Source organism: Balaenoptera ricei, chromosome 20 (genome assembly GCF_028023285.1).
Source record: "Balaenoptera ricei isolate mBalRic1 chromosome 20, mBalRic1.hap2, whole genome shotgun sequence".
Classification (NCBI taxonomy): domain Eukaryota; kingdom Metazoa; phylum Chordata; class Mammalia; order Artiodactyla; family Balaenopteridae; genus Balaenoptera; species Balaenoptera ricei.
The window spans coordinates 51,433,454-51,459,097 of NC_082658.1; the positions used below are offsets into that span (position 1 = coordinate 51,433,454).

Consider the following 25,644-nt stretch of genomic DNA (forward strand, 5'->3'; position numbering starts at 1 on the left):
GGTTTCTTCCTTTCCCATCCTTATGGTCCATTCTTCAGTATAAAAATGAGAGTGATTTTTCTAAAAAACTTATCTAATGGTTTACCATTGTCCCTAGGATAAATTGTAAAGACCAGAGCTTGTTTTGTGACCTAGCCTGTGCTTACCTGTTCAGCTTTATCTTTTTAAAAATTTATTTATTCATTCATTCATTCATTCATTCATTTATTTAGTCTGTGTTGGGTCTTCGTTGCTGTGCGCAGGCTTTCTGTAGCTGCTGCGAGCGGGGGCTACTTTTCGTTGTGGTGCATGGGCTTCTCGTTGCGGTAGCTTCTCTTGTTGAGGAGCGCGGGCTCTAGGCGTGCGGGCTTCAATAGTTGTAGCACGCGGGCTCAGTAGCTGTGGCTCGCGGGCTCAGTAGCTGTGGCTCACGGGCTCTAGAGCGCAGGCTCAGTAGTTGTAGCGCACGGGCTTAGTTGCTCTGCGGCATGTGGGATCTTCCCGGGCCAGGGCTCGAACCTGTGTCCCCTGCATTGGCAGGCGGACCCTCAACCACTGTGCCACCAGGGAGGTCCCCTTCACCTTTATCTTGAATCATCACCCGCTATGTGGAAGTACTTGTCACACTTTTCGCGCAGTTTTAATTGCCTGTTTCTTGGCTGACTCTTCCAGTAGACTATAACTTCTTCAGTGTAAAGACCAATTCTTTTCTTTTCCCTCATTAAACCTGATGCCTGGCTCATAGTAACTGTTTTGTGTATGTTTGTTGAATGAATAAATTTGTGCAGTACACTATTATACATTCAGTGATTTATGCATGCCTTGGTTTTATCGTTATTAGATCATGCTAGTATTCCAGTACTATTGTAATTCTTGTACATTAATTTGCTTTTTTGTCTAGAGGCAGTCTCTCCATAATTAAATTGGACCCTGTAATGTACCTAATACAGTAGAATTTTTTCCTGATTAAAACAGGAATTTTTGCTATGTTTCTTTTTTACTCTGATTTATATGATTAATTCTCTGTCAGTGGATTACCATTGTCCCAGATAATGGAAATCTGTAGACAGTTCACATAGTTACCAACATCAGATAATCCTTACCCTACTGTAACCTTCGTTAGAGTGTATGAGTTCCAAGATAGTTTGGCTTGGCATGACTAGTGAGATTTAGAAAAGTGAGGCTTAAATAATTAAGAGAGGTTAAATACCAAAGATGGTTGGTTTTCTGAGTTGTCCATTGTGCTTGGTTCTCAATCCACTATTTATTACTGACATTAGTCATATTTCTCTGGATTTAGACATAGTGGTAGTGGTGGCTTTCAGCTATTATTTTGAGGTAACTGGGCTACAGGTCAGAAGAATCATTCAAGATTATAAAATAAATCCCTGATTATATTTACTAGTATTGCTCAGTGAAGAAGGATCTCCATTGAAATCAGCAGCTGCCATTGGGAACATATGAGTACTCACTTTTTGACTCAGGGCTCCTATTTAAAAGCAGGGTCTGCTCTCTCATTTTTCCTCCTTGACTGGCTTATTCACCACTCTCTATCCCCAGTGCCTGGAATAGTGCCTGGCATGGCATGAAAAGGGTACTCAAGAAATGGTAATGGTCTTTGACAGCGTAGTGGTTACCAGAGGGGAAGGGGTGGGTAAAGGGAATCAACTGTATGGTGACAGATGGAACCTAAACTTTTGGTGGTAAGCACGCTGTGGGGTACATAGAAGTAGAAATACAATGCTGTATACATGAAACTAAAATAATGTTATAAACCAGTGTTACCGCAATAAAAAATTAAAATTGAAAAAAAGGTACAAACTTGCAATGAGTAGTAAAGAAGTCCTAGAAATCTAAGGCACATTATAGTGAGTGTAGACAACAGTAATGTATTATAATCATCAAACTTGCTCAACAAAAGACTAGAACTTAATTATTCCAGCCACTTTTTAAAAAATTATGTGATATGATAGAGGTACTAATTAACACTACAAAGGCAATGATAATATATCATTATAATATATATATATAATAATAATATATATATATAAATGTATCAAATTAACATATACCTTAAATTTACACAATGTTATATGTCAAATGTATTTCAATTTTTAAAAAGATATCATATATTTATTTTTTTTAAAGGTTTTTTTTTTAAGTCTTTATTGAATTTGTTGTGATGGCTTCTGTTTTTTAAATTTTGGTTTTTTGGCTGCGAGGCAGGTGGAATCTTAGCTCCCTGACCAGGGATCGAACCCGCACCCCCTGCATTGGAAGGCAAAGTCTTAACCATGGGCTGACAGGGAAGTCCAAGATGTGATGTATTTAAAACAGAAAGAAATAGTCTTTGTTTCCTCTGTCCGTGATGTGTCTCTTAGTAGGTGGTTTTACATGCCCTTCATTAGACGTTAATTTCATTTGGAAGATGATTTCCTATTTCTTTGAAATGTCCCTTCCAATTGAATTTTGTAGGTACCAGTAGTCTGCATTTTAAGTAAGACTTACTCAGATATATAGTTTACCCTTGAACAGTGTGGGGCTAGGAGCGTCAAACCTCCTCCGCACAGTCAAAAATCTGCGTATAATTTTACAGTTGGATGACTCTTCATATCCACAGTTTCGGATTGTGTAGTCCCATAGTACATATTTATTGAAAAAAATCCACTTATAAGTGGACTCATGCAGTTCAAACCCGTGTTGTTCAAGGGTCAACTGTATTTCCTAATTACAGTGGACGTTCTATCTAGCTATTTTTATACAGTGTGATAAGACATACTAATATTAAACTTTTGTAAGTTTATACAGGAGATTTGAAGAATAATTTTTAAAAAAAAATATTTATTTGGCTGTGCTCGGTCTTAGTTGCGGCACGTGGGATCTTCGCTGCGGCATGTGGGATCTAGTTCCCCAACAAGGGATCGAACCCAGGCCCCCTGCATTGGGAGCTCGGAGTCTTAACCACTGGACCACCAGGGAAGTCCCTGAAGAATAATTCTTTAAGAAACAATTCTTGATTTTTCTTTTACCTACATTTACTCGCATTGAGCTGATCACAGTACTTTTTAGGTATTGTATAGAAATTGGCTTTATAGTGTTGCAAGTATAAAGAAAGGGCTCTGAAATATTAGGTAATGGGGTTACAGAATTGGATTACTGTGTGAGCACAAAGACGTATGTACTTCATTCAGTTTTTAATTTTTTTTAAAACACATACTTCTTAAGCACACAAAATAAATTGAAACAATGCTAAATTACCTCTTTTTTAAAAAAAATTTATTTTTGGCTGCGTCGGGTCTTCGTTGCTGCACGCGGGCTTTCTCTAATTGCAGCGAGCGGGGGCTACTCTTTGTTGCGGTGCGCAGGCTTCTCATTGCAGTGGCTTCTCGTTGTGGAGCATGGGCTCTGGGCACGCGGGCTCAGTAGTTGTGGCTCCCAGGCTCTAGAGCGCAGGCTCAGTAGTTGTGGCACACAGGCTTAGTTGCTCTGCGGCATGTGGGATCTTTCCAGACCAGGTCTCGAACCCATGTCCCCTGCATTGGCAGGCGGATTCTTAACCACTGTGCCGCTAGGGAAGTCCCTAAATTATTTCTTGATTAAATGCATTGGTTAAGAGGGCATGAGATTGCTAAACGGCTTGTTTACATTATAAGTAATATCAGCTATTCTAAGATCACTAGTAACTAATATTCAATCTTGAAGGTTACTTCAGTTATGGTTGGAACCTTTGGCTTGTGGACAGTTTCTGAAGTACTTATCTTTGTTACTTTTTTCAGGTAATGCTTCTTTTTGTAAATTAGAAAATTTGTTTTCTTATCATTAAGGGAAAATTATTGTCTTCTCTAGAAGTTGTATGTTAATATTCAAAATTTAATAAAATTGATATCAATATATCTAGCAGGTGACATGGTTGTGATTGGGTAAATTTTAAAATAGTGTTCTTTTGGCTCAGTAATCTATTAAAGATAATTTAAAATATGTAAAATGACTATTTTAGCATTGATTTTCACAGTAGGTTACAAAACATCATCTGATATTCATATTACTATCATAGTAAACCTCACCTTTGAAAGTGTATACTGCAAATAATAATTTAGAAATAATTTAAATTCTAAGTGAAAGAAATAATCTTTCTCTTTTTCTTCTTAGGTGGAATGAACCTTACTTGTTGACTATCTCCTGGTTACTCGTTGGATTCACTTGTGGAAGAATCATTTTCCCCTGCGTGGAAGCCACTTAGTGGCATATTTAATTATAAATCCAGGGATTGCAAAGTTTTTTGATTTCCCAAAGGAGGGACATACCACTATATCAAATAAGCTTGACATTACAGCCAAAATGGTGCTGTCCCAGAGACAACGAGATGAACTGTAAGTTTCTCTGTTTTGTGATTTTTAAAAAATCCTCTCATAAAGCACAAAGTAGTAAATTAAAATACAGCTTTGGGAGACATATGCTAAATTAAAACTATTGTTATGAGAGTTCAAATATTGGTTTGGGCTCTTGGGTCTGATTTTAAAACTGGATCTTATTTTGACATAGTATTATTTACCCGTTTGACATAAACGTGTGTATGTTTAAAGCAGAGCAAACAAGTAAGTTAGTTGGGATAAGTTCTATCCTAAGCTTGTCTTAACTCATGTTCAATAGGAAGGTAGGTGCTTCAAAGCTCTTCAAAATTTTTTTGTCTGGAATCCATGTATTAGAAAAGTGAAAGCTTTTTTGTTGTTTTTACTGCTAATGCCTTTCCTTTTTGTCTTACTGTGTGGTTTTTTTTTTTAATATAAATTTATTTATTTATTTTTAGCTGTGTTGGGTCTTCGTTTCTGTGCGAGGGCTTTCTCTAGTTGCGGTGAGCGGGGGCCACTCTTCATTGTGGTGCGCGGGCCTCTCACTGTCGTGGCCTCTCTTGTTGCGGACCACAGGCTCCAGATGCGCAGGCTCAGTAGTTGTGGCTCACGGGCCCAGTTGCTCCGCGGCATGTGGGATCTTCCCAGACCAGGGCTCGAACCCACGTCCCCTGCATTGGCAGGCAAATTCTCAACCATTGCGCCACCAGGGAAGCCCTGTCTTACTGTGTTTTTTATCTTTTATCATCCAATGGCTATTGTATTTGAACTTTATGAGGTGGCTAGTATAGTTAATGCAAGTGCATTAATGAAAGAAGCATGAAATGATTTGACTACTGCTATTTTACAGTATCTTATAGGATCCCATATTTTATAGCATTCTGTTTTTGTAGGTGAGGAATATAGGGGGAACATTTAACTTCATGTTCTAGGTATTTAAAAGATTTTTCTGTGGGTCTTAAAAAACTTCATTTGGAAATAATTTCAAATTTATAGAGAAGTTGTAAGATTAGTACAAAGAATACTCATACATTTTATCCAAATTCACCTATTGTTGTTTTTTACCATTTGCTCTATCATTTGCAGTCTAGCTGTGTGTGTACAGTATTTTTTTTTTAATTGGAGTATAATTGCTTTAAAATGTTGTGTTAGTTTCTGCTGTACAATGACGTGAATAAGCTATATGTATACCTATATCCCCTCCCTCTTGGACCTCCCTCCCACCCCCTGCCCATTCCACCCATCTAGGTCATCACAGAGCACCGAGCTGAGCTCCCTGTGCTATATACAGCAGGTTCCCGCTAGCTATCTATTTTATACATGGTAGTGTATATATGTCAATCCTAATCTCCCAGTTCGTCCCACCCTCCCCTTCCCCTCACCTGTGTCCACATGTCCGTTCTCTGCGTCTGCGTCTCTATTCCTTCCCTGGATATAAGTTCATCTGTACCATTTTTCTAGCTTCCACATATATGAGTTAATATACGATATTTGTTTTTCTCTTTCTGACTTACTTCACAGTATTTTTTTAAAACCATTTGAGAGTAAGTTGCATGCATGAACGACCTTTCCCCCAGATACTTCATTGTGCGGTTCCTAAGAATAACTATATTCTTTTATAAAACCACAGTACAGTTAGCAATTTCAGTAAAATTTTACATTGTCACAATACTTTTTATTTAATCTACATCAGTTTTGTTAATTGGGCCAATAATGTCCTTTATAGCATTTTTTTCCCCTCTCTGGTACACCATCCAGTCTAGGTTTAGGTATATTTAGTTGTCATGTCACTTTAGTCTCATTTAACCTGGAACATTTCCTCAACATTTCTTTGTCTTTTATGACATTAATTTTTTTTTTTTTTTTTTTTTTTAATATTTTGCTACAGCATCACAGGGGTCACTAACGTCCCAACTAACGATCTCTATTTCGTGACTGTTCAAATCCTGGCTTTCTCCACTAAGCCAATGCCGCTCTTGGATTTTAACTAATTAATTAATTTATTTATTTTTGGCTGTGTTGGGTCTTCGTTTCTGTGTGAGGGCTTTCTCTAGTTGCGGCAAGCGGGGGCCACTCTTCATCACAGTGCGCGGGCCTCTCACTATCGTGGCCTCTCTTGTTGCGGAGCACAGGCTCCAGATGCGCAGGCTCAGTAGTTGTGGCTCACGGGCCCAGTTGCTCTGCGGCATGTGGGATCTTCCCAGACCAGGGCTCGAACCCGTGTCCCCTGCATTAGCAGGCAGATTCTCAACCACTGTGCCACCAGGGAAGCCCGACATTAATATTTTTGAATCATCTTTAAAAAAATTTTTTTTATTGAATGAAAGATTCTTTAAATTCTGTAGTGCTTTACAATTTTCAGAAGCTTCACACATGATTTCATATAATCCCATAGTAACCCTTTTTTCCTCCCTACCCCTATGTTGCCCCTTCCCCACTTCCGTCACCCCACTGGTAACTAACCACTGGCAACTAACCACTGGCTTGTTCTCTGTATCTGTGAGTCTGCTTCTTTTTTGTTTTATCCACTAGTTTGTTGTATTTTTTTTAGATTCCACGTATCAGTGATATCATACAGTATTTGTCTTTCTCTATCTGACTTAGGTCACTTAGCATAATGTCCTCCAAGTCCATCCATGTTGCTGCAAATGGCAAGATTTTCTTTCTTTTTATTGGCTGAGTAGTATTCCATTGTATGTATGTCACATCTTCTTTACCCATTCATCTGTTGGCGGACACTTAGGTTGCTTCCATACTTTGGCAATTGTAAGTAACGCTGCTATGAACATTGGGGTGCATGTATCTTTTCAAATTAGTGTTTTTGTTTCTTTCGATATGTACACAGGAGTAGAATTGCTGGGTCATAAGGTAGCTCTATTTTTAGTTTTTTGAGAAACCTCCATACCTTTTTCCACAGTGGCTGTACCAATTTACATTCGCACCAACAGTGTATGAGGGTTCCCTTTTCTTGCCAGTGTTTGTTATTTGTGAGTCTTTTTTTTTTTTTTTAATAGAGTGTTTCTCATTTTATGTTTGTCTGTTTCCACATGACTAGATCCAGTTTATGCATTCTTGGACAGAATACTACATAAATAATTTTGTATTCTTTTCAGGATATCATATCTAGGGACACAATGTCCATTTGTCCCTCAATGATGATGTTAATTTTTTTTTTTTTTTTTTTTTTTTTTTTTTTTTTTTTTAATGTCTGAAACATTTATATTAACATATTTCCATACATATTTCCATACAAATACAAATATAAGATTTTTAGAAATTTCATGTAATGTCTGAAACATTTATATTAACATGTTTCCATACAAATAACCCAATGAAAGTTTAGTATTAGTTGTTTTGTTTGTTTTTTTATACTGCAGGTTCTTATTAGGCATCAGTTTTATACACATCAGTGTATACATGTCAATCCCAATCGCCCAATTCAGCACCCCACCATCCCCACCCCACCGCAGTTTTCCCCCCTTGGTGTCCATATGACCATTCTCTACATCTGTGTCTCAACTTCTGCCCTGCAAACTGGCTCAGATGATGTTAATTTTGATTGCTCAGTCTAAATGTCTGATGTCTCCACTATATAGTTTCTGTTATTTCCTTTTCAGCAGATAGGTGGGGAGATACTTTAAGATCATGCAAGCTTTTTTTTTCCTGTCAATAATTTCTCCCCTAGATTTAACATCCATTGATGATTTTTGCTTGAATGATTCTATACTACAGTGGTGGAAAAGTGATGATTTTCTAACCCCACTACTCATTTTGTATTTATTAGCACTCAGCTTTTTACTGTAATCAGTGGGCCTCCTTCTCCTTTTTATATACTTGTCTTTTCATTATTGGTATTAACTCATGGGTTCTTATATTTTCGGTTATCATTCATTACTATTGTACTGTTTTGGTGCTTGAATTGTCCCAGATTGTCCCATAGGAGCCTCTTCAGTTGACTCTTATCTATGCCCCTGTCATTTTTTGTGAGCACCTCCTTACTTTCTACGATAACAGGATATTCCAAGCTTATTGTTTACCTATCTTGCCTTAACCTTTGAGTCAGCCGTTGCTCTAGAAAGCCCTGGTTCCTCTTAGTGGGGAATGGTATTTGAGACCAAGATATGGGCACTAAGTGTACTCATTACTACTGGGATGTCTTTGCTTCTGGGCCCTTTAAGCAGACAGAACTAGGATATACATGTATGTATTAACACATATACAGACCCCCTAGCTCACATGTGTACTAAGGTTTCTCAGTCTTTGCACAGTTGACGTTTTGCGCCGAATAATTCTTTGCTGTGGGGGCTATCCTGTACACTCTTGGTTGTTTAGCAACATCCCTAGCTTCTACCCACTAGGTGCCACAACCAAAAATATCTCCAGATGTTGCCACTGTCCTCTAGGAGGGCTTTCATACTTCCAAAATAGTTTTAGAATTATTACGCTCATACCACTACAAAAAACAAATCTCCTGGAAAGGGTCCAGAGTTTGTATGCAGTTCTCCCCCCATCCATCCTGCCCAAGACTGAGAGTATATAATCAAATACTGTGTAAGTTATGTGGATTTGTTTTGTTCTGTTTTTTCTCTCACTCTTCATGTACTTATATCATTCATTTGAAATACAGATGGGTTCATGTGTTCTAGTGTTTCAGTTTCTGTGTTTTGCATCACATCCCCTTCCCATCTTCTCTAGTTGCGGCGAGCCGGGGCTACTCTTCGTTGCGGTACACGGACTTATTGCGATGGCCTCTCTTGTTGTAGAGCACGGGCTCTAGGTGCGCAGGCTTAGTAGTTGTGGCATGCGGGCTTTAGTAGTTGTGGCTCGCGGGCTCTAGAGCACAGGCTCAGTAGTTGTGGCGCACGGGCTTAGTTGCTCCGCAGCATGTGAGATCTTCCTAGACCAGGGCTTGGACCCGTGTCCCCTGCGTTGGCAGGCGGATTCTTAACCACTGCGCCACCAGGGAAGCCTGCAAATGTACTTTTATAAGCCTGCAAATGTACTTTTATATTATTGAAGGCATGTCTGGTTTTTAAATCATTCTTGTTTCTAAGTCACTTCAGATCCTTTTCTTCTAGATACCTTGTGTGAGCTGACTGCAAGTCATGCTTATTACCCTCATAATCAGGATGAATATTTAAACATTATGGCCAAGAATAGAGCTTTTATATATGTGTGTGTGTGTGTGTGTGTGTGTGTGTGTGTGTGTGTGTGTATATAAATTTGTTTATTTTTGGCTGTGTTGGGTCTTCGTTTCTGTATGCGGGCTTTCTCTAGTTGCCGTGAGCGGGGGCTACTCTTTGTTGCAGTGTGCGGGCTTCTCATTGTGGTGGCTTCTCTTGTTGTGGTAGGCACACGGGCTTCCGTAGTTGTGGCTCACAGGCTCTAGAGCGCAGGCTCAGTAGTTGTGGCGCATGGGCTTAGTTGCTCCGCGGCATGTGGGATCTTCCCGGACCAGGGCTCGAACCCATGTCCCCTGCATTGGCAGGTGAATTCTTAACCACTGAGCCACCAGGGAAGGCCCAAGAATAGAGCTTTTAATATGGCTAAAACTCAGTTGAGAAGGGGAGAACCTAATTTCAGGTGGCCAAGTTTTTATAGAATTTGAGATAAGAATTGACTTAAATGTGCTCATCAAGCAAAAAAAAATTGTCTTACAGATCTAAATGTAAATTTGGGAAGTAGATTTAGTGTCCTCCAATTTTTAGTAAGGAGATAAAATGAAGGGATTTGCTTTTTCTCCTGTTTTTGAAAATGATGTGAACATATATTTACTATGATAGCAAGAAACAAATGTTTATGTACCTCTTACAAGTAAGATATTTTTTGGCACCTCTGTTAGCCTTTGTAACATTTTAGCATTTCTGAAGGTTGGATAGCAGTTAGGCTATAAAATTCTTTGAGGTATTTTTGGAAAAGAAATGAAATTAATTTTAACAAACTTGAAACAGGTAATTTGTGATTCAGCTCAGCAAATGTGTATTGCCTGCCTTCTGTGTTCTTACTACTCTAGGGCATATAAACATGAATAATAACATGAAAACATTTTTGTGGATATGACAAACATCTTTATTTTATAGATAAATCGAGGATGGGAGAAATTAAAATTATCCAATTTTATGACACTAATAGAGGCAGTTTTCTGACTTTAAGTTCACTATTCATTAAACAAAATTCCATTACCAAAATTAATATATGTCAAAAGTAAACATAGCCCCCTAGTTTCTCAGTCCCACTTTCCAGAAGTGACCACCGTCACCTCTGTATATTATAATTTTTTCACATATTTTCATGTTTTTACAAAAATTACATGAACATCTTTTTTTCCTTAAGATTTATAAGATAGAATTATACTTTACAACCTGTTTTTAATATTTTTTGTCACCCTTTGAGTTTGGAAATGGTACTATCTGTTGTTAGTTCATCTAATAGCTACTTATAGCAAAATAAACTCATATCTCTATTTTTTTTTAATCAAATTTTACACATTGATTTCCCCCCATGAAAGATGAAGGAAGTCTGTTACTTTTATGTTGTCCTGGTTGATAATATTTGTACTGTTTGATTTGATGTTCACCCCTAGTTCCTTTGTGCCACAACTTTCCCATTCTTGTATTTTTTAACAGCTGTAATGAAGTATAGTTGATATACAAATAACTGTACATATTTAATGTGTACAATTTGATGAGTTTGGACCATTCTTGTATTCTTATTTTTCCCAATCAGAGTTATAAATATTAAGGGAAAAAATGGCCATGCATTAGACTGCAAAGAAAATCTCAAATTCCAAAAAAGCAGAAATCACGTAGGCCTCATTTGCTGACCATAATGCAATAAAAATACAAATTAATAGCAAAAGGAGAGAAAAGAGAAATCTATTCATGTGAACATTTAAAAATATACTTCTAAATAACTGTGGAATAAAGAGAGCAAAATAAAACTTAGGAAGTGAAGAAATCAGTAATAGTGAGGGTACTCACCTCTGGGATATAGCCCACATAGCATACAGAAAATTAGATGGTCTTTACTCTTTTAAGAAAAAAAAACAAAGATGAGGAATGAACATTCAATTCAAGAAAAAAGGAAAATAAGCTTAAAGGAAGCAGAGGGAAGGAATAATAAAACCAGATATTAATGAAATAGAAAATATAACTTGGTAACTTGATTGGTAAAATTAAAAACTAGCTTTAAAAATAGACAAAACTGGGGCTTCCCTGGTGGCACAGTGGTTAAGAATCCACCTGCCAGTGCAGGGGACACGGGTTCGAGCCGTGGTCTGGGAAGATCCCACATGCCGCAGAGCAACTAAGCCCGTGTGCCACAACTACTGAGCCTGCACTCTAGAGCCTGTGAGCCACAACTACTGAAGCCCACATGCCTAGAGCCCGTGCTCCGCAACAAGAGAAGCCACTGCAATGAGAAGCCCGCGCGCCGCAACGAAGAGTAGCCCCCACTCACCACAACTAAAGAATGCCTGTGCGCAGCAACAAAGACCCAACGCAGCCAAAAATTAATTAAATTAATTAATAAAAAAATAGATAGTAGGGGAAATTGCAGTGGGGCTGGGAGAATATGGGAATGCTGCACTACCTACTCAATTTGTTTCTGTAAATCTAAAACTGTTCTAAAAAATAAAGTCTAAAAAAAGGATGTTACAGAGTATGTAAATATGAAAAGATTTTTTTTAAAATAGACAAAACTGAAAAAAGACACAGATGAACAATATAGTAATGAAAAAGGCAGCATAAAATGAACTCAGGTGATTTTCAAAATTATGAGAATGTTCTATCCTATTAGATTTGAAAATCTAAATGACCCAAGTGATTTTCTAGGAAAATATATATGATAAAATCTGTTCAGGAAGAGGTAGAAAACTTGAATAGATAATTGACTGTAGAGGAAATGGTAAAAATAGTTACAGATTTCAAGTCCGGACGATTTTCAAGCCTAGACTTTCTGTCAAGTCTTTAAGGACCAGTAACTTCCCAGATTATGTTGTCTCTTCCAGAACATAGAAAAAGGTGGAAAACTTAGGAGCTCATTTTATAAGGGTAGAATAACCCTGATAGTGACACTAGGCAAAAGGAAAATAACAACAAATATTATACACTAATTTTTTACGTGAACTCAGATATAAAGATATTAAATAATATAACAACTGAATCCAGTAGCATATGAGAAAAGTTAGTCATGGCCAAGTATGATTTATCCCAGGAATGCAAAGGTTTTTCAATATTTAGAAACCTGTTAGTGTAATTACTATATTAATAAATAGGAGAGAAAAACGTGATCAATCCAGGAAATACAGAAATAGTGTTTTTTTTTTTTTTTAAAGTTATACAATTTTTATTTATTTATTTATTTATTTATGGCTGTGTTGGGTCTTCGTTTCTGTGCGAGGGCTTTCCCCAGTTGCGGCAAGTGGGGGCCACTCTTCATCGCGGTGCGCGGGCCTTTCTTTATTGCGGCCTCTCTTGTTGCGGAGCACAGGCTCCAGACGCGCAGGCTCAGTAATTGTGGCTCACAGGCCTAGTTGCTCCGCGGCATGTGGGATCTTCCCAGACCAGGGCTCGAACCCGTGTGCCCTGCATTGGCAGGCAGATTCTCAACCACTGCGCCACCAGGGAAGCCCCAGAAATAGTGTTTTTAATACTCAATCCTGATTGTTAGAAGTTCTGAGAAAATAAGGAATAGGATATTTTCTTAAGTTGATTAAGGCTCGTTGCCAGAAATTTACAGCAAACATTAGAAATATCAAGTGCATTTCCATTAAAGTCTAGAAGAAGTTCAGAATTCCTATGTTCCTGCTACCATTTAAACATATTTGAGATTCTAGCCAATGCAGTGAGACAACAAAAAGAATTAGATAAAACTGTAGGAAAGGAAGAGACCAAATATATTTGTAGGTGATAGCGTCTACGTAGGAAATCCAACAGAATCAACTATAGAGTGATTGGGTTTAGTATGGTGGCCATAAACAAGATGGCATTCAAAAATAAATTGTTTTTGTTATCAGGTAATATAGTAGAAAAGATTACTTTGCCTTGTTTCTAGTGAAAAATGTGAATAATGGGAAGGTGTCAGAACTTTCATATTATTAATAAAATTAAATAGAATCCCAATCAAAATCCAAACAGAAGTTTTCATGAATTTGACCAACTTGATTTGAAAAGTCATCTGGAAGAGAAAAATGGTTATGAAAAAATTATGAAGGATTAATGAGAAAGAACTAATTGTACCAGATATCCAAACATTACTACAAAGGTAGTAAGTAAAATATTTGTGGACTAGGCAAATAGGTTAAGGGTACAGATGAAGTTCAGAGACAGGCCCATTTATCCATAGAAATTCAGCGTATGGTAAAACTGGCTTTTCACATCAATAGAGAAAAGATGTACTGTTCAGCAAATAGTATTAGTACAGCACATTGTTAAGATAAACTTGAGTTCAGATGAAGTAAAAGCCCAAATTTGTTAAACACATAAAAATTACAGTGTAGAGGACTTGCCTGGTGGCACAGTGGTTGAGAATCCGCCTGCCAATACAGGGGACACGGGTTCAGACCCTGGTCTGGGAAGATCCCACGTGCCACGGAGCAACTATGGCCATGTGCCACAACTACTAAGCCTGCACTCTAGAGCCTGCGAGCCACAACTACTGAGCCTGCGTGCCACAACAACTGAAGCCCGCGCGCCTAGAGCCCGTGCTCCACAACAAGAGAAGCCACCGCAATGAGAAGTGCGTGCACCGCAACAAAGAGTAGTCCCAGCTTGCCCCAACTAGAGAAAGTCTGCGCGCAGCAATGAAGACCCAACGCAGCCATAAATAAATAAATAAATAATTATGGTATAGAAATGGTAGAAGAAAATACAGCCTTTTGGTAGGAAAAGACTTCCTAAAGATACCAAATGTGGAAAACAAAAGAAGTGGTAAATCTGACTATATCGAATTATAAAATTTTTGTAAGAAGAAAGACCTAAAACAAAATTAAAACACAAGCGACCTGCTGTGGAAAATATTTGCAACACATATAACAACGGAATGGCATCTAGAGTATATAAAGAAGTCCTAAAAATTGATAAAAAATTATCACAAACAACCAGTAGAAAAAAGAAAAAATATTACTAAGGCCATTCACAAACAAAACAAATTTTAAAATTGGCCAGTAAACATGTGACATAGTATTTAACATCCGTAAACAAAACAAGATACAGTTTGTTCTTTAAACAATTGTCCAAAATGAAAATGATGATAACCTTGGCTAGCAAGGGTGTAGGGAAATGGGTTCTCTCAGGTACCGGATGGATGTATACATTGTTATAATTTCTTTAAAGGTCAGTTTGACAGTATCTTTTAAAATATGTTCTTTGATCTAACAGTTTTCTTTATAAAGAGCTCTTTTTAGCACATATGCAAATATTTCTGTATGGATAGCTATGTAAAACTATGTATGTTTATTGCATTGTTTTCATTGGTAAGAAACTGGTAACAACCCAGAACGGTCTATCATTAGGGGTATGTTAAATATGGTACATCCATTCTATGGGATACTGTATATCAGCTTAAAAATGTGGTATATTTATGTGTATCTACACGTAAAGAGGTGTAAAATCTATTGTTCAGTCAAATAATCTGGTTGTCAAATAAGATGGTATGATACGTTTCTGTTAAACACCCACACACACAACTATGCATTTCTTTTGTGCCTATATCTGTGTAGATGCACAGATAAAGGCCTGAAAGGATATACACTAAATTGTTAACAGTGGTTACCTCTGAAGAGAAGAATGAAATTGGATAAAGGTAGAACGAAGATTTCTGATAGTATTGTTTCAGTATTTTAGAAGGCAAATATTTATTTTTTGTGTAAATAAAATAAAAATTTAATGGATTTTCTTTTAAACAAAGAAACTATAGATAATTAATATTCTCTGGCATTATAGGTTGCAATGGAGAAGCTTTAGGTCAGCCTGTTTCTCCTTGCTTTTCTGCCTAGGTATCCGTAGTATTTGTTTACTTATCTTCATGTTCACCCAAGGTAGGTTTTGGATATTCTTTAAGAACATTTGCTCTTATTATATCAGTATTTGGTTATATCGTATTATGTCTTTTTGGATTCCTTTTGTTTTGATTTATTTTTAGTTTTATGTTACCTTAGATTTTTTTTGAAGGTATAGAGTGTTCATCTATAATTTTCTCCTGCTTCCAGGGGTTATTCTTCCTCTAAAGCATGCTTTTCTCTCTCTTTTACTTGCTTTGCTACTTTTCCTCTTCTCCTCTTAAAAAAGTTTGCACGGGTCCTTTGTGGCATTTTTGAGGGCAGTTCTGTTCATGGGAAAAAGTGAGACAAAGCTGGCATAGCTTGAAATTGAGTGTGCTGTCTTAGTACACCTTTCTACCATGTTAGTACAGTCCTTTGCCCTTGGGGCATTTTACCTCAGCTTTCCACGTCCTTCCCAGGTGAGCTAATCTTCCTCAAGTGATCTCAAGGCTTTTTTGGATAATTTATTGTTTGTCTCTGTTAGCTAATTCTGGCTGGCTCACGTAAAGCTAATTCTCTTTACCCTTCTCTTAAATCCTGCGTTACCTGTAGACAGCTTCACTGCCCTAAAAATCCCCTGTGCTTGCCTATTTGTCCATCATCCCTCCTTCCTCTCTCCAAAACCCCTGGCAACCACTGATCTTTTTACTCTCTCTGTAGTTTTGCTAAGTTGAAATCATGCGGTATGAGGCTTTTCAGAATGACTTCTTTCACTTAGCAATGTGCATTTAAGGTTCCTTCATGTCTTTTTGTTACTATAATATATTTTTAAGCTGTGTTTTGCTTTAAAAAACTAACCTCTTCAATTAGTTGAGGTGTTCAAGTTTCTCTTCTGCATACATTTGAACATTGTATATATTTAGTATCTATTAAAGAGTGGTTCTGTCCTGGCCTTTAAAAAAAAGTAAAGATCTGTACTTCCCTATACACTTAAAATTGTACATGGGAGTACACTACTACCCCTGTGAATGAGAATCTTCTTAATACTGGGCAAGAAAAGTAAAATACATGAATTGGGTGCTGGGACTGAAATGAGACTGTAACTAATTCATATCCTCTCAGGTTCAAATTTTTATTTTAAAAAGCTATGTATTTTCTTTGACTATAAAAATAAGTATATCTTTAAACATAAGCTTCTTAATATATTGCTCTCATCTGGCTTATGTTTTGAGGTTTTGCTGCTTTTTAAACTTTAAAAGGTTGATAATAATGAAACCTGTAACCATATTTCCTTGGGGTGAAAGAGTATGAGGCCTTCTGAGTCTTCAAAGGAAGATTAAAGTATTCTCAGTTTGTGTTATATTTAATCTTTTTATTCTTTGAAAGTTTTTAATTGAAATATTTCATTCAGTAGAATGCATCATATTCTGATCATTCCAGATAACAAGTAATGACTTACTATAATGGAGTACTGGTATTTTCTCCTGTTGTTAATGTTAGACTTGTCAAAACAATAACCTAGTAAACAAAAACACATACTTCATTTGTGAAATTAAACCAAAATTATAAAATTGCTGAATGTTTCAAAAACTGTATTTAGACATTTGTAGAGAAGAGTGAAATGTAGGCATCTCTAAAGATAATAAAGATGTGGTCATCAATGTCAAAATTGTTGATTTTTCTGTAGAACTCATACAAAGCTTTTATTGTGTCATAAGACATTTCATTTCTCTGAAATTTTTTATTGTATTCTAGAGGATCGTATTAGAAGAGAAGTCATACCGTAAAAGAGAGGAAGGCAGTGCCACAAATACTATTAAGGAAGTTGAGAAAGTTATATGCTGAGTGGCTCCTATTGTCTATGTGAGGTTGAAAGTCAACTGAAAGGTGGGATGCAATTAGGTATTTGAGCGTGCGAAAAGGAGACCAGGGACAAGTGAATGATTCATCAGGCAGCACTGGAATGACAACCACTTGACCCATACCAGTTCTAAAAATATAAATCCATTATTAGCTGTATTGTAGATCATTGACTATCTTGCTCTTCAGTGCAGAATTAAAATTATGCTCCGTCAGCAAATGGAACTTGTATTTAGCCAGGTAATTCTGAGGATGCTTGTTTGTGACTATGACTTGATTTTAAGGGATCTTTACTTTTTACTTTTATGCTTTAGGGCTTGGCTTACTTATGATGCTCTTCCTTTATTTAGTTGGTATCCCATCTAATCTTCCTATATGCTTCTGATAAGTAAGTCTTAAAAATATCACTTAAGTTAAACTGCCTTTTCTTGCCTTGCATGTCCTTCATAATCTGTTTCTGTCCTGTCTTTCAGCCATTTCTCTCATATCTTAATCTCATTTCCAATATTTATATCTATTATTTAGATAGACCACTTTTGAGCAATTTTAAGTAAAAGTGATTATAGGCATTCTTTTCTTCTCAACTTTAATGCAAATATTTCTAGTGCTTTATCATTAACTATAACATTTGTTGGTTGAAGGTTTGAGGGGTTTCTTTTTAAAATATATTTTTTAAAATATTTATTTATTTGGCTGGGCCAGGTCTTTAGTTGAGGCATGTGGACTCTTAGTTGCGGCAGGCGAGCGGGATCTAGTTCCCTGACCAGGGATCAAACCCGGGCCCCCTGCATTGGGAGCGTGGAGTCTTAACTGCTTGACCACCAGGGAAATCCCTAAAATATTAATAAGAGATGTCTTTTTTTTTTTTTTTTTTTTTGAGTTTGAGCTTTTTTTTTTTTTTTTAACATCTTTATTGGAGTATAGTTGCTTCACAATGGTTTGTTAGTTTCTGCTTTATAACAAAGTGAATCAGCTATGCATATACATATATCCCCATAACTCCTCCCTCTTGCGTCTCCCTCCCTCCCACCCTCCCTATCCCACCCCTCTAGGTGGTCACAAAGCACCGAGCTGATCTCCCTGTGCTATGCAGCTACTTCCCAGTAGCTAGCTATTTTACATTTGGTAGTATATACAAGTCCATGCCACTCTCTCACTTCATCCCAGCTTACCCTTCCCCCTCCCTATGTCCTCAAGTCCATTCTCTACATCTGCGTCTTTATTCCTGTCCTGCCCCTAGGTTCTTCATAACCTTTTTTTTTTTTTAGATTCCATATATATGTGTTAGCATACGGTACTTGTTTTTCTCTTTCTGACTTACTTCACTCTGTATGACAAACTCTAGGTCCATCCACCTCACTACAAATAACTCAATTTTGTTTCTTTTTATGGCTGAGTAATATTCCATTGTATATATGTGCCACATCTTCTTTATCCATTCATCTGTCGATGGTTGCTTAGGTTGCTTCCATGTCCTGGCTATTGTAAATAGAGCTGCAGTGAACATTGTGGTACATGACTCTTTTTGAATTATGGTTTTCTCAGGGTATATGCCCAGTAGTGGGACTGCTGGGTCATATGGTACTTCTATTTTTAGTTTTTTAAGGAACCTCCATACTGTTCTCCATAGTGGCTGTATCAATTTACATTCCCACCAACAGTGCAAGAGGGTTCCCTTTTCTCCACACCCTCTCCAGCATTTATTGTTTGTAGATTTTTTCATGATGGCCATTCTGACTGGTGTGAGGTTTTTGTAGTTTTGATTTGCATTTCTCTAACGATTAGTGATGTTGAGCATTCTTTCATGTGTTTGTTGGCAGTCTGTATATCTTCTTTGGAGAAATGTCTATTTAGGTCTTCTGCCCATTTTTGGATTGGGTTGTTTGTTTTTTTTGATATGGAGCTGCATGAGCTGCTTGTAAATTTTGGAGATTAATTAATCCTTTGTCAGTTGCTTCATTTGCAAATATTTTCTCCCATTCTGAGCGTTGTCTTTTCATCTTGTTTATGGTTTCCTTTGCTGTGCAAAAGCTTTTAAGTTTCATTAGGTCCCATTTGTTTATTTTTATTTTTATTTCCATTTCTCTAAGAGGTGGGTCAAAAAGGATCTTGCTGTGATTTACGTCGTAGAGTGTTCTGCCTATGTTTTCCTCTAAGAGTTTTATAGTGTCTGGCCTTACGTTGAGGTCTTTAATCCATTTTTTTTTTAAACATCTTTATTGAAGTATAATTGCTTTACAATGGTGTGTTAGTTTCTGCTTTATAACAAAGTGAATCAGTTATACATATACATATGTTCCCATATCTCTTCCCTCTTGCGTCTCCCTCCCTCTCACCCTCCCCATCTCACCCCTCTAGGTGGTCACAAAGCACCGAGCTGATCTCCCTGTGCTATGCGGCTGCTTCCCACCAGCTATCTATTTTACATTTGGTAGTGTATATATGTCCATGACACTCTCTCACCCTGTCGTATCTCACCCCTCCCCCTCCCCATATCCTGAAGTCCATTCTCTAGTAGGTCTGTGTCTTTATTCCTGTCTTGCCACTAGGTTCTTCATGGCCTTTTTTTATTTTTCCTTAGATTCCATATATATGTGTTAGCATACTGTATTTGTTTTTCTCTTTCTGACTTACTTCACTCTGTATGACAGACTCTAACTCCATCCACCTCATTACAAATACCTCCATTTCATTTCTTTTTATGGCTGAGTAATATTCCATTGTATATATGTGCCACATCTTCTTTATCCATTCATCTGATGATGGACACTTAGGTTGCTTCCATGTCCTGGCTATTGTAAATAGAGCTGCAATGAACATTTTGGTACATGACTCTTTTTGAACTATGGTTTTCTCAGGGTATATGCCCAGTAGTGGGATTGCTGGGTTGTATGGTAGTTCTATTTGTAGTTTTTTAAGGAACCTCCATACTGTTCTCCATAGTGGCTGTATCAATTTACATTCCCACCAACAGTGCAAGAGGGTTCCCTTTCCTCCACACCCTCTCCAGCATTTACTGTTTCTAGATTTTTTGATGATGGCCATTCTGACCGGTGTGAGATGATATCTCATTGTAGTTTTGATTTGCATTTCTCTAATGATTAATGATGTTGAGCATTCTTTCATGTGTCTGTTGGCAATCTGTATATCTTCTTTGGAGAAATGTCTGTTTAGGTCTTCTGCCCATTTTTGGATTGGGTTGTTTGTTTTTTTGTTATTGAGCTGCATGAGCTGCTTGTAAATCTTGGAGATTAATCCTTTGTCAGTTGCTTCACTTGCAAATATTTTCTCCCATTCTGATGGTTGTCTTTTGGTCTTGTTTATGGTTTCCTTTGCTGTGCAAAAGCTTTTAAGTTTCATTAGGTCCCATTTGTTTATTTGTGTTCTTATTTCTGTTTCTCTAGGAGCTGGGTCAAAAAGAATCTTGCTGTGATTTAATCCATTTTGAGTTTATTTTTGTGTATGGTGTTAGGCAGTGTTCTAATTTCATTTTTTCACATGTAGCTGTCCAGTTTTCCCAGCACCATTTGTAGAAGAGGCTGTATTTTCTCCATTATATATTCTTGCTTCCTTTATCAAAGAAAAGGTGACCATATGTGCATGGGTTTATCTCTGGGCTTTCTATCCTGTTCCATTGATCTATATTTCCGTTTTTGTGCCAGTACCATACTGTTTTGATTACTGTAGCTTTGTAGTAGTGTCTGAAGTCCGGGAGCCTGATTCCTCCAGCTCCGTTTTTCTTTCTCAAGATTGCTTTGGCTATTCGGGGTCTTTTGTGTTTTCATACAAATTGTGAAATTTTTTGTTCTAGTTCTGTGAAAAATGCCATTGGTAGTTTGATAGGGATTGCATTGAATCTGTAGATTGCTTTGGGTAGTATAGTCACTTTTACAATGTTGATTCTTCCAATCTAAGAACATGGTATATCTCTCCATCTGTTTGTATCATCTTTAATTTGTTTCATCAGTGTCTTACAGTTTTCTGCATACAGGTCTTTTGTCTCCTTAGGTAGGTTTATTCCTAGGTATTTTATTCTTTTTGTTGCAGTGGTAAATGGGAGTGTTTCCTTAATTTCTCTTTCAGATTTTTCATCTTTAGTGTATAGGAATGCAAGAGATTTCAGTGCATTAATTTTGTATCCTGCTACTTTACCAAATTCATTGATTAGCTCTACTAGTTTTCTGGTAGCATCTTTAGGATTCTCTGTGTATAGTATCATGTCATCTGTAAACAGTGACAGCTTTACTTCTTCTTTTCTGATTTGGATTCCTTTTATTTCTTTTTCTTCTCTAATTGCTGTGGCTAAAACTTTTAAAACTATGTTGAGTAATAGTGGTAAGAGTGGGCAACCTTGTCTTGTTCCTGATCTTAGTGGAAATGGTTTCAGTTTTTCACCATTGAGAACGATGTTGGCTGTGGGTTTGTCATATATGGCCTTTATTATGTTGAGGTAAGTTCTCTCTATGCCTACTTTCTGGAGGGTTTTTAACATAAATGGGTGTTGAATTTTGTCGAAAGAATAAGAGATCTTTTTTAATGTTAATGAAGACCTTTCCATTTTTAAGGACTGTTTTAAAATCAAGAATGTTGAAGGGGCTTCCCTGGTGGCACAGTGGTTGAGAATCTGCCTGCCAGTGCAGGAGACACGGGTTCAAGCCCTGGTCTGGGAAGATCCCACATGCCGCGGAGCAACTAGGCCCGTGAGCCAAAATTACTGAGCCTGCGCATCTGGAGCCTGTGCTCCGGAACAAGAGAGGCCACAATAGTGAGAGGCCCGCGCACCGCGATGAAGAGTGGCCCCCGCTCGCCCCAACTAGAGAAAGCCCTCGCACAGAAACGAAGACCCAACACAGCCAGAAATATAAAAAAATAAATAAAAATTAAAAAAAAAAAAAAAGAATGTTGAAGAATTTGGTCAGATATACATTGAGATCTTCATCATGTACCATTCTCATTCCCTTTCTCCTCCTCAGTCCCCTGCCTATAATGCTTACTGTTTCTTTTTCCTTTAAGGCCCAACTCATATCTTGCCTTTACAAAAAGATTCTTCTATTCAGTCTCATTTGTCTCTTTTTTGAATTAGTTTTCACACCCTTTGGTAACTTTGGTTTTGCTCCTCCAATAAATTTATAAGTCCCTGGAAGGCAAGGAACCACAACCTAATCCTCTTTTATATTGCCTAGTATGAAGCTGGGAATATAACAGACACTTATCTCTTCCCGCATTCCCTTTTTTTCTTTCCTCCCTTGTTTTATAGTGAAATTTTGCTTTACATTTAAAAATGTAAACGTTTCAAACTTTTCAACACATGACAGTTATATTGGCTATTCTTATCGTACAGCCCGACTTTTCCATACGGGTTTCTTAAGTATGCAAAATAATTTTTTACAGGAATGGATCTAAATGGATCTCACAGTTAAATAAAATAAATATCTACAATTACTATAGACTTTAAAGTTAGAGGAAAAGGCAGAAAATGTTTTTAAAGTTGCGAGTTATATCGAACTGAGGCAAAATATCCCCCCCGTGGAGACGTTGCTGACCTCTTACTTTTATACTAGGCCATGCAACTTCTTCTTTTTTTTTTTTTTAAATAAATTTATTTATTTTATTTATTTTTGGCTGTGTTGGGTGTTCGTTGCTGCGCGTGGGCTTTCTCTAGTTGCGGCGAGCGGGGGCTTCTCATTGCGGTGGCTTCTCTTGTTGCGGAGCGTGGGCTCTAGGCACGCAGGCTTCAGTAGTTGCAGCACGTGGGCTCAGTAGTTGTGGCTCACGGGCTCTAGAGCACAGGCTCAGTAGTTGTGGCGCACGGGCTTAGTTGCTTCGCGGCATGTGGGATCTTCCCGGACCAGGGATCGAACCCGTGTCCCCTGCATGGGTAGGCGGATTCTCAACCACTGCGCCACCAGGGAAGCCCGCAACTTCTTTTTAATGTCAGTCAGTAATACACATGTGTATCACTAATTTGAAACAACATAATTGGGAGGCTGGCCCAGTTAGTGTGAAGTGATGTCATAATCACACCTTCATTTACGTTATTGTAAGGTTACTTTTCTTAACAGATTAAAAGAGTAAAGAAGAAGGCATAAACAAGGGGGAGGATCAAAACTGAACTGTTCAGTGGTGCCTTCTGCTTTGTCGTTCCATTACTCAAAAAATTTCGTCTAAATATGAGAATGAAAAGTAATAATGCTTTTTTGTGTGTTCATGTTTTTGGTTTTGCCTTTTTAAAAGAAATCCAACATGGTATACTTATATACCATTTTATTGCTGCTGTGGTATGGAGAGTGAGGGGTGGCTGTTACCTCAGACCCAGATCCCTGCTGAAGAGAAATGGTAACTGACAGGCTAGTATACCAGGCGCATATTCTTTTGCTTAATGATGAAGATAAAGGTCCACTAACCCTGGCTCACCCAAATTTTATTTTCCTTTACTTCATCACTGCCAGAATAAGGTCTCATTTTAACCTCTTGCTGTGCTTATACTTGTCCCAAGACTGGTAGTAGTTGAATCCTGGACTACCCTTTTGGAGTAAGTATCAAGTGTGATGATGAAGGATGATCATTGTAACCCTTTGTCAGGGCCCATAAGGTTGGAGAGGTGTAAGACCTATGGCCAGGAACTCATCATATCAGTGCTCCCCTTTCCCCAGAGATTCAGTGGGTGGCTGTAGCATATTTAAGAAGTCATGTTACCTACCTGTCTAAGACTTGGTTAATGTCCTATGGCAGCAGCTTATGGAATGACCTGCAGTAGTGTCTCTGCACTTGAAATGAACTTTATTCACATCTTCCCCAGGACTATGTAGTTCATCTTGGTGTTTGTCTAAAATGGCATAGCCTGGGGTGTTGTGACGGTTGTCTTCTGGAACAGGGCTGATGATGATGATGTACCTCTGGGGGTGTGAACTTGTATGCTTGATCCTGCTGGGTCTTCTCATTATCTTAGTGGTGTGCCCTCCTAACCCTGCAGACATCCCACAGTCATTGGGCCACTGCAGACTTTCAGAACAGTGCACATTAACTCCATTGCTTTCCTCATTCTTGAATATGTGAGATCAGTGTATCTTTTCTGATGGGCCTGGTAAGAAAACATCTGTTTGTCAGCTACTGACGTAACCTTGTTTCTCCTCATATAAACAATAAAATTTAACTATTTATAGAATTCCTAGAACATTTTTATTCAACCTTAGAATGCTAGAGTACACAATTTGAAGAAATACTGTTATTGTCATTTTGGTTTCAAAAGGCTGAATTTTTGATTCTCAGCTTCACCATTTATTAGCCAAAAAAATCAGTTAAGCTGTGTGAGCCTCAGTTTCTTTACCTGTGAAAAACAGCTTCCATCTCAGTCTCCTGTAACGCATGCTCTGTAATTCCCTCTGCTTCAATTTATATTCGTAAGAGATGCAGGGGACCCTGAAGTATTCTGCTTTTATTGTTGGTGCTATCCAATCTTTTTAGAGTTGTTTTTGTTTAACTAGCAGTTCATAGCATTTAGAAAAACTTTTGAAACTCTTATCTCCCTTTATAAGAGTGTGAGGGTGTGTATGGATTGGTAGTGTTATGTTGTATGTACTACTATGGTAGTAGTCATATTATGTTATGACTGATACCACAGCTACAAAAATTATCCTAGGGATATAAGAACAATGAAGAGAGTGTAAGAAGTCAGCTAAAATGCTTAGAATATAATCCTTGCATTTTAATAAACTTGAAATAGTTTAGAAAAACAAACAAAATCTCATTTGTTATTGTAATCGTTTCGGAGGACAGCAGTAGAATATGTCCAATGTGGTACTAATCCATATGTAAGCCTAAACTCTGTCTAACCAATTCTGTTTGTTCATACATAAAAGTCCTTCATCTCAGTTCGTTCTTTTGATTTTAACCATTTTCTCTGATTCTGCATGGGGTTACTGGTTTTGGTTCTACTCAGAATGACCTGTTGCACTTCTGCATGAATTTTTCTTTGATTCTAGTGATAGTTGTTTTTCTTCATCTCCTAAGGCTTAGTAGATTTATTTAACTCATGTGTATGAAGTTTCTTTGAGAGATTATTATAAACTTGTGCTTTGATGTCCACTTGTTTCCAAGGGGATAAATCTTCCATCCTAATAAAACTGATGAAAATCAACTCTAGGTCAACAATTGAAATTAGTAGCAAACTCTAGAAGCACCTTTTAGGCTGTTAGAACCAAGAGATTCTTCAGTCTTATTTATTCTTACTTTAAGTGATGGTGGTACACCTTGCCTAAGTTAGAGGTTCCACATTCTCTGGATCAGATAGCTTAGATATTGAGTGATGAGGTAACAGGGGCAGTAGTGCCAAAGTTATCTGGCCATGGGAACCTGACTTAAGTTTTCTGACTCTGTGAACACCACTCACCTGACATTGTGGTTAGAAGTGTGACTAAGAGGTCTGACTAAATTGTATTTGATGCGGAAATAAAATTGACTAGACTATTCTGGGAC

The 25,644-nt window shown here is 37.6% G+C and overlaps 1 protein-coding gene across 1 annotated transcript in view; it reads left to right on the plus strand.

Moving 5' to 3' along the window:
• PAFAH1B1 (platelet activating factor acetylhydrolase 1b regulatory subunit 1) overlaps window positions 1-25,644 on the plus strand; it is an 81,376-nt gene that overhangs the window by 31,413 nt on the left and 24,319 nt on the right. The window contains exon 2 of the mRNA XM_059907313.1: window positions 4,129-4,349. Within this exon, the coding sequence (XP_059763296.1) occupies window positions 4,318-4,349 (32 nt within the window). The 5' untranslated portion in view covers window positions 4,129-4,317. The remainder of the gene's footprint in view (window positions 1-4,128; window positions 4,350-25,644) is intronic.